Source organism: Phacochoerus africanus, chromosome 11 (assembly GCF_016906955.1).
Source record: "Phacochoerus africanus isolate WHEZ1 chromosome 11, ROS_Pafr_v1, whole genome shotgun sequence".
Lineage (NCBI taxonomy): Eukaryota > Metazoa > Chordata > Mammalia > Artiodactyla > Suidae > Phacochoerus > Phacochoerus africanus.
Genome location: NC_062554.1, coordinates 50,543,242 through 50,553,103, shown reverse-complemented (window position 1 = coordinate 50,553,103; position 9,862 = coordinate 50,543,242). Strand labels below are relative to the sequence as shown.

Sequence of the window (9,862 nt, the reverse complement as noted above, 5' to 3'; positions counted from 1 at the left end):
AATTTGGCTGATTCTTTTCTATTTGGCTGGTTTTATACGAATTGAGTCCTCTTTTTAATTTGGCAGATTCTTTTCTATTTGGCTGGTTTGGGTTTTACAATAAAGAAGCAACCATCCCTCCTCAGAGCCCCACATTGAAGCAAAAGTGCTTCCTATGCAAAAGATGAAGCAACAGGTACCTCTTGCATTCGCCATCGGAAATGATGCAGTTGGCATATTTCACATGAAATATGTCTTGTATGAAATATGAAAATAATGGATTTGCTGTCCTTCCTTTAGGAACAGAGTGTCACATAGAGGAGAAATGACAAACAAGAGCCTAGTGACAACGTTTATCCTAGCCGGCCTTCCCCACCCACCACAGCTGGACACACTCCTCTTTGCAACCTTCCTGCTGATTTACGTCCTCTCTGTGCTGGGGAACCTCCTCATCCTGCTGGTGATCACGGTGGACCCCCACCTCCACACCCCCATGTACTTCTTCCTGACCAACCTGTCCTTCATCGACACGTGGTTCTCCACGGTCACTGTGCCCAAAGTGCTGATGAGCCTGGTGTCCCCCGCAGGCGGGGCTCTCTCCTTTCACAGCTGCGTGGCCCAGCTCTACTCTTTCCACTTCCTGGGCAGCACCGAGTGTTTCCTCTACACGGTCATGTCCTATGACCGCTACCTGGCCATCAGCCACCCGCTCAGGTACTCTGGCCTGATGAGGGGGAGAACCTGTGCCCTCTTGGCCACAACCACGTGGCTCAGCGGCGCTCTGCACTCTGCTGTCCAGACCACACTGACCTTCCGTCTGCCCTACTGTGGACCCAGCCGGATCCAGCACTACTTCTGTGATGCACCCCCCATCCTCAAACTGGCCTGTGCGGACACTTCTGCAGTTGAGATGGTGATCTTTGTCAACATCGGGGTGGTGGCCTTGGGCTGCCTTCTCCTGATCGTGCTGTCCTATGTGTCCATCGTCTGCTCCATCCTGAAGATCCGCACCTCAGAGGGCAGACGTAGAGCCTTTCAGACCTGTGCCTCCCACTGCGTTGTGGTCCTTTGCTTCTTTGTTCCCTGTGTTTTCATTTACCTGAGGCCGGGCTCCAAGGCTGCTGTGGACGGGGTTGTGGCCGTGTTCTACACTGTGCTGACACCCCTTCTGAACCCCGTGGTGTACACCCTGAGGAACAAGGAAGTGAAGAAAGCTCTGCTCAAGCTGAACAGTCAGTCAGTATCTACTCATAGTAAATAACCGAGAAAAGTCAGCATGGCTTGCTTCTATTTTATTTATAATTAAACACTAACATGAACGTTATGCTTATAAGAAATATTTCTATTATTTTAATGATAATATAATGGAATTTTAGCTTTTCTCCCTATGCAGTGCTTCTCAGAATTCCAGCTTAAGCTGCTATTTAATAGTGATAATTCAAGAGGAAAGATAGTGCCTAATTCTTTTTCTTCTTACTGTTCTATCAAATAAATCTTCAGAAAAAGTAGTTTACTTCTATGTCCTGTAAAAATATTTTCCAGAAATGCATTTTGTTTTAATATGTCTATATTCTGTTTTGTGCAATTTAAATTAAAGCTTTATAAAAAGTTTCTGTACATTTTAAACCTTCTATATTGAAAAAATTATTTATAATATTCAAATCCATCACATAATAGAGTATCCATATGATGAAATTTTTACATTAGGAAATATAAGACCAAAAATACTTTTTGGTTTTGTCTTTTAGTCTTTTCTAGGGCTGCTCCCATGGCATATGGAGGTTCCCAGGCTAGGGGTCTAATTGGAGCTCTAGCCACCAGCCTACGACACAGCCACAGCAATGTGGTATCCGAGCCAGGTCTGTGACCCACACCACAGCTCATGGCAACGCTGGATCCTTAACCCACTGAGTGAGGCCAGAGACTGAACCCACAACCTCATGGTTCCTAGTTGGATTTGTTAACAACTGAGCCATGTAGGGAACTCTGACAAGAAATACTTAATTCTCAAAAAGAAAGGATTTATTCACATTTATGAGCTAATGAAAACTATGTAATTCTTTATTTTTTTCACTTTGACCCCTAAGATTTTTGAAAGTGAACGTTGTCTACTATGCACTCTATTCACTGTGCTGTATTGATTGCTGATAAACTATATCAATTTTATTTCTATAACTCGAGTTCCCGGTTTTTTACCTTAATGCAAAACTTCTGTTTTTAACAATCTTAAAAATTATTTCTGTAAGTAAACAGGGGGCAAATACTAAAGATATAAACATAAGCAAATAACTTCAGATACAAAACTGTATCATCAGAAAATATCAAGAATATATCCTCATTTTAAGACATGCTACATGTATCCTGTTAGTGCAGTAAGGGTCCACACCTTCACACACCACGAGGAGAAAAGAATAACTGGTGGGCAGCTGTTAGAACTAGAGAGAGCTTATCAGATTCCTTGGGCTTGCAGCAGCTGCCTTCCAGAGATGCTTTAGCCAGATATCACTTCTGAGCTAGTTTGCAATATCTTGCTCTAAATAAGCTACGAAGCTCTTCTGTAAAGAAAGTTATGCCAACTCTGAAAGCATGACCAAATAAACTATGAACAGTGATCTATATAAGAGGTTAACTCCAATAAACCAGACTGATACAGACCATTATATAACCCTACTCATTGTGAATGCAAAGGAGAAAACTGAGGTTAAGTTAGACCAAAATCACCTATCCGTTGGGTTCACTTGGATTCTTTCGAGTTCCTTGTAACCACATACTATTTATTTATTTAACTCACAAGAACACCAAATGTAAAGGGACATTTACTAAGTTTAAGGCACATTGGAAACAATAGATACATTAAAAGAAAAACGTTTCTGCATTCACAAAAGTCATTGTCTAGTAAGGGAGAAAAACCTATGTAGCATCAAACAAGGTACATTGTGACAAGTGTAATGGGTGTCCAGGAAGAGACTTATTATCTGTTGTGACTTGGAAATAAGTTGGAAAATTCAAAACACTATAATAATATGTATTAAGCCAAACCATGTTGAAAGTAATTTAGATTTTTAATGAAGATACATAAGGTAAATATCAGTGTCCTTTTTTAATGGCCCTGAATCACTTTATTTTTCTTTATTTTTTAGGTTTTTATTTTTTCTCTTATAAATGTTGATTTACATTGTTCTATCAATTTCTACTGTACAGCAAAGTGCCTCAGTCACACATACATACATGTATATACATATATACACATATATATACATACACATAATATATATATTCTTTTTCTCATATTATCCTCTGTCAGATTCCATCACAAGTGACTAGATATAGTTCTCTGTGCTATACAGCAGGATCTCATTGCTTATCTACTCCAAATGCAATAGTTTGCATCTACTAACCCCAAACTCCCAGTCCATCTGGATCCATCCTCCTCCCCCTTGGCAACCACAAAGTCTGTAAATTTGTTTCTTTTCTGTAGAAAAGTGCATTTGTGCCATATATTAGATTCCAGATATAAGTGATATCATATGGTATTTGTCTTTTTCTTCCTGGCATACTTCACATAGTATGAGAGTCTCTGTCTCCATTCATGTTACTGAAGATGGCTTATTTTGTTCTTTTTTTATAGCTGAGTAGTATTCAATTGTGTATATATACCACAGCTTCTTAATCCATTCATCTGTCACTGGACATTTAGGTTGTTTCCATGTCTTGGCTATTGTGAATAGTGCTGCAAAGAACACAGGGGTCCATGTATCTCTTTCAATGAAAGTTTTCTCCAGATATATGCCCTGGCATGGGATTGCTGGATCATATGGTGGTTGAATATGGAGTTATCTGAGGTACCTCCATACTGTTCTCCATAGTGGTTATACCCATTTACATTCCCACCAACAGCAAAGCAGGGTTCCCTCTCCTCCACACCCTCTCCAGCATTTGTTATTTGCTGGCGTGTTAATGATGCCCATTCTGATTGGTGTGATGAGGTGGTACCTCATAGTGGCTTGGATTTGCATTTCTCTAACAATTTTTCATTGAAGTTTTTATTGAAAACATTGTCACATCATACAAAATTGGAAGAAGTAATAGAGAGATATCTCTTGTGTACGCTTGCCCAGTTTGCCCCAATGTTAACACTTTGCAAACTATACCATAATATCACCACCAAGATGCTGACATTGATATAATCCACAGATCTTATTCAGATTTCCACAGTTTTATTTGTGTGTGTGTGTGTGTGTGTGTGTTAAGCAGTACACAATTCTGACAATTATAGGTTTGTGTATCCACCATCACGGTCAAGATATTGAACAGTTCCAAAACCATAAGGATCTCTCATATGATGATGTTTTAGCAGATATGAATATTGACCACTGAATAAAGCTATCAAATATTAGTATTTTAATTGTTAAAGGGTAAGAGAAAACAACTTTGAGGGTTTTTCTTTTGGTTACAACTTTTGTGTTCTCTTTTTTTCTCTTTTCTGCAGGAATTTATTCCTTCAATATATAGAGAAGAGGAAAGATAAGATGTGGGGGGGAGGAGGATGACAGGACAGAGGTAAGGAAAGGCGGAAAGGAAAAAAGGAGAACAATGGGACAAGGGAAAGAGGAGAAAAGGAGAAAAAGGGAGGGGGGAAGGTAGTGTCAGAGAGCGAAAATAGAGGAAGTAGATAATGAGAGAGAGAAGGGGGGAAGGAAAGGAGAGAGAAGCAACGTGTGTAGGAGGTGGATCTTGGTCAGAAAAAAACGATGCGAGCAAAAGGAGGGAGAACAGGAGGAATTATCCTTCATATATATGTTTGGTGGCTCTTGTGTGTTACGTACTATGAGTACAAATATTAAATAGACATAGACCTCAGGGAGCTTATAGTCCCAATTATAAAGAAAGCATAGGAGTAAACACTCAGAAGAAAGAAGAGGAATGATCTTTGTGACCCTGCATTAGCAAAGATTTCTTAAATGTGACATCAAAGAAAAATCCATGAAAAGAACAAACTGGTAAACTGAACTTCATCAAAATTATGTGCCTTTCAGAAAAACCAGTCAATTGAAAAGATAAGAGGCACGGGTGAGAACATGGTGGAACTGGAAGTCTCATGCACTGCTGTTAGGTACTTACAATGTTAAAATGGTGTTGAAAAAACTTGGCAGTCTCCTATAAAGTTAAACATACATCTACCATAGGATCTGGCCATTCCACTTCTAGGTATTTAACCAAGGGAAATTAAAGCCAGTGTCCATGCAAACATTTCCACCTGAATGCTCTTAGCAGATTTGTAATAGCCCAAATCCAGAAACAACCCGAGTGGAGAAACAACCTACTTGCCATCCATAATTAAGTGAATTGTTAAACAAATTTGTTCTATTTACACAGTGGAATACTGCTCTACAATATAAGGAAATGAGCCACCAATCCACAAAATGTGGATGAATTTCAGAATAATTATGCTGAGTAAAAGAAAAGATACTAAAAAGAATATGTAATATATATGTTTCAATTTATATAAAATCCTAAAAGCAAAGCAATTTATAGATATAGAAAGCAGACTAGCTGATACATGGGAGAAAGGGGTTTTCAGGTGGGTATGAGGAAAATTCTGGGGTGGATATGCTGGCTCTTAATTGTGGTGATGGATTTTCATGCATATACATGTATATACAAACACTGAATTTTAAACTTTAAGTATGGCAGTTATTATATGTCAATTATACCTTAATTAAGTTGTTATAGAAGTGTAAAAAAAAAAAAAGCATAAGCTGTTCAAGAGAAGGAGTCAGCGAATTCCCGTTGCAGCTCAGCAAGTTTAGAACCCAACAATATCTTTGTTAGGATGTAGGTTTGATCCCTGCCCTCTCTCAGTGGGTTAAGGATCCAGCATTCCCACAAGCTGTGGCTGGGATCTGTGTTACCATGGTTGTGGTGTAGGCCTGCTGTTGCAGCTCCAATTCAAACTCTATCCTAGGAACTTCCATATGCTGCAGATGCAGCCATAAAAAGAAAAGAAGAAGAAAAAAGAGAAAGAAAGAAAGAGAAAGAAAGAAAGAAAGAAAGACAATAAGAAGGAAAGTAAGAAGGAAGGAAGGAAGGAAGTAATAAGAATGAAGTACTCACTTCATGAATAGGATGTCCCGCTCTTCGCCTTCCATCCTCCAGTCAATCTCTCGTCCCCTCCTGTCCAGCTCGTCTCTTCTTTGCTCTCTTCCCTCCTCCATTCCGCCTCGTCCCATCCCCCTCCCACAAACATGCATCTATGTAAGTTAAATGAAAGAAAAATGCAGATGATGGCGGCACTAGATTAATCATAAAGGAACAAACTTGAATACAGTACTAGGAAAAAGATTCTTGTCTTCTCAGGGCCACAGCCACAGCATATGGAGGTTTCCATGCTAGGGGCTGAATCAGAGCTGTAGCTGCTGGCCTATGCCACAGCAACACAGGATCTGATCTGCATCTGCAACCTACACCACTGCTCATGGCAACGCCAGATCCTTAACCCACTGAGCAAGGCCAGGGATTGAACCTGCATCCTCTTGGATGCCAGTGAGATTTTTTTCCACTGACCACAATGGGTTCTCTGGAAGAAGGATTTTTATCTTCCAAAATAGGGGAATTAAATAAATATAGCAGATGTAACTGTCATATGATAGCATTTATATTTAGAGATGTAATTAGTAGCAATATGGAAGACAGATTGGAGGAAGGTAAGCTTGAGGGCAGAAAGATCAACTAAAGAGCTCTTTCAACTGCAAATTAGAAAAAACAAAAAACAAAACCAAAAACCATGAAAATCCAGGTTCAGGCTGTAGCAGTAGCAATAGAGAGTGGTATATTGGATGGCAAGTAGCCAACTGTGTGAGAAGGTAAATTTGGTGGAAAAGTTTAATATACTTTGGTAGATGTGATAAAACTCAACAAAGCAGAGAAAGTAATAAGGGTAAGTTCTTTGGGTAGAAAGAAGCATCTAACGCTGGGAACGCTGGTCTTAAGTACTTGTGAAAGTTTCAGGTAAATCATCTGTTTGTCAGAGCAGCTTAAGAGACAAGGCAATTAGGAGTTCCCAACGTGGTGCAGCAGAAACGAATCCAACTGGAAACCATGAGGTTGCAAGTTCGATTCCCAGCCTTGCTCAGAGGGTTAAGGATCTGGCGTTGCTGTGGCTGTGGTGTAGGCCGGCAGCTGTAGCTCTGATTAGACCCCTAGCCTGGGAACCTCCATATGCCACAGGTGAGGCCCTAGAAAAGACAAAAAGACCAAAAAAAAAAAAGTTTACTCTTAAAAAAAAAAATCCGGAGTTCCCTGTCGTGGCTCGGTGGTTAACGAATCCGACTAGGAACCATGAGGTTGCAGGTTCCATCCCTGGCCTTGCTCAGTGGGTTTAGGATCCGGCATTGCCGTGAGCTGTGGTGGAGGTCGAAGAGGCGGCTCGGATCTGGCATTGCTGTGGCTCCGGCTTAGGCAGGTGGCTAAGCTCGATTAGACCCTAGCCTGGGAACCTCCATATGCCATGGGAAGCAGCCCTAGAAAAGGTAAAAATACGAAAAAAAAAAAAAAAAAGAGAGAGAAGAGAGAGACAAGGCAGGTAAAGCCTACAAAGTTAAATACACAGAAGGACCGGTCACAATAGTCTTTGGTTTGTGCTGGCTGTTAAATACCCATTTCCTAAACAGGGAATGGAGAAGGAAACTTCTGAAGACATTTAGAAAATGGATGGCCATCAGTTAAGAGTACCCACTACCCTTCCTACCTTTCCAAAGTAAGCCTAGGAAAGAGAGTCTTTGGGAGAGTTATACAAACCTGTTACTGTACCTCGCATAATTATTTCTCACCGGATTTTAAAGAATCTTTTTTTTTTTGTCTTTTGTCTTTTTTGTTGTTGTTGTTGCTATTTCTTGGGCCGCTCCCGCGGCATATGGAGGTTCCCAGGCTAGGGGTTGAATCGGAGCTGTAGCCACCAGCTCACGGCAACGCCGGATCGTTAACCCACTGAGCAAGGGCAGGGACCGAACCCGCAACCTCATGGTTCCTAGTTGGATTCGTTAACCACTGCGCCACGACGGGAACTCCGATTTTAAAGAATCTTTACAGAGGTTTTAAATCTAAACAGCTCCAGAGATGGTACTTATAAAAGCAGCTACTTCTTGATGACATGCTCTTTGGAGATACAAGGGTTTCAAGGGCCGAAACGGTTGCTCTTCTAGTTCCTTCATGCTACTGAACTATTCCATCTCAGAGATTGCATATAAACATCCTCAACAGAATATCCAAAGCCATTAGAAGGAAATGAGCCCCACCAGTTTCTCATGGTAAAGAGATAGAAACATTCTCCCTTTGACTCCAGTAGGATTAAAGGAAAAGTCATCATTGTGAAATATACCCAAAGCCCTCTCCATAACAAAGCCCGCTCTCTCTAGGGGAAAAGATTGCCAGAGCCTTATCCCAACCAGGAGAAATGCATCTCTCCCACTACAGGGTGTGACCCCTCTAGTCTTCCTGTCTTACCTGAAGGGGGAAAAGTGTGGTCAACAGAAGTCAGAACTACAAGAAATTAATTTGGGAATGTGTAACCAAGAAAGGTAGTAGGGGGCTTAGGAGAGGGGGGTCTTGGAGAAACAATTCTGAAGGTCACAGTTTCAAAGACACAGGCCCACTAAAAAAGAGGAATACTGAATCAGAATATTATGGAATAGTTTCCCTCCCTCAAAGTTTACCCCTGCGGCCCCCCCCCAAAAAAAAAAAACAGGGCTCAATTACAGTAATAGTTGGTTATAGATGAAAGAGTTGCAGGACACAGACTTTCTTTGAGGAAGAATACTTAAGGTTGTCTAAAGCAAATCCAGGACACTAGAGGAAGCTGAAGCCTCTGGCATCTATAGCCACTACAATCATAGACACAATCCATTGACTAACCAGATTATCAGATTCTTACACTGAAAGCCTATTTTCTCAATTCCTACTTACCTGATACAACCAAGCTATCAACAAAAAATTACAAGGCACATTAAAAGGCAAGAAAAAAGTCCAAAAATATAAACTAATCATCAGAACTGTTCCCAGATATGATACTGATGTTGGAATTATCAGATAAAGAATTTAAGACAACTATGATTAATGTGTTAATAGTTCATAATGGAAAAAGTTGACAACATGAAAGAACAAATGGATAATGTGTGCAGAGAGATGGAAACTCTAATAAACAATCAAAAGGAGACACTAAAAATGAAAAAAAAAATGCTGCAGTGGGAGTTCTCTTTTTGGTTCAGTGGGTTAAGAACCCAATAGTGTTTGTGAGGATGCAGGTTCAATCCCTGGCCTTTCTCAGTGAGTTAAGGATCCAGCTTTGCCACCAAGCTGTGGCATAACTGCAGGTGTCATTGCACATAGGTCAAAGATTCAGTGATTCAACCCCAACCCAAGAATTTCCATATGTCACAGGTGTGGGTATAAAAGTTTTTTTAAAATAAATAAATGTTTTAAATGTAATGGAAATGAAGAATGTTTTTATGAGTTCAAGAATTGTGCCACTTGCCAACAAATCTTCAGTAAGTTTAAATCATGCCAGCGGGGAAGTGCCCATTGTATCTCAGCATTAATGAGCCCAAGTAATATCCATGAGGATGTGGGGTTTGATCCCTGGCCTCGCTCAGTTGCTTAAAGAATCTGGCATTGCTGTGAGCTGTGGTGTAGGTTGCAGATGAGGGCTTGGATCCTGCATTGCTGTGGTATAGCCCAGCAACTGTAGCTCCAATTCTACCCTTAGCCTTCCATATGCTGCAGGTGTGGCCCTAGAAAGCAAATAAATAAAATTAATTAATTAAATTATTAAATTTTAAAAATTAAAAAATAATAAAACATTTTTAAAAAGTAAAGTCATGCCAGCTGG

The 9,862-nt window shown here is 40.4% G+C and overlaps 1 protein-coding gene across 1 annotated transcript; it reads left to right on the top strand.

The window, feature by feature from the left end:
* The first annotated feature begins 304 nt into the window (after positions 1-304).
* LOC125112124 (olfactory receptor 10G4-like) lies at positions 305-5,250 on the top strand. The gene is made up of 2 exons (XM_047754366.1): positions 305-1,219; positions 5,188-5,250. Exons 1-2 carry the CDS (start codon positions 305-307, stop codon positions 5,248-5,250), a joined length of 978 nt encoding a protein of 325 aa, XP_047610322.1.
* The last annotated feature ends 4,612 nt before the right edge of the window (positions 5,251-9,862 follow it).

What these genes read in the sequence shown, in the direction of transcription:
- LOC125112124 (XM_047754366.1), top strand. Translation starts at nt 305, where the DNA reads ATGACAAACAAGAGCCTAGTGACAACGTTTATCCTAGCCGGCCTTCCC. An exon ending in TCAAGCTGAACAGTCAGTCA is followed by an intron (nt 1,220 to 5,187) that starts GTATCTACTCAT and finishes TTCCACTTCTAG; the next exon opens with GTATTTAACCAAGGGAAATT.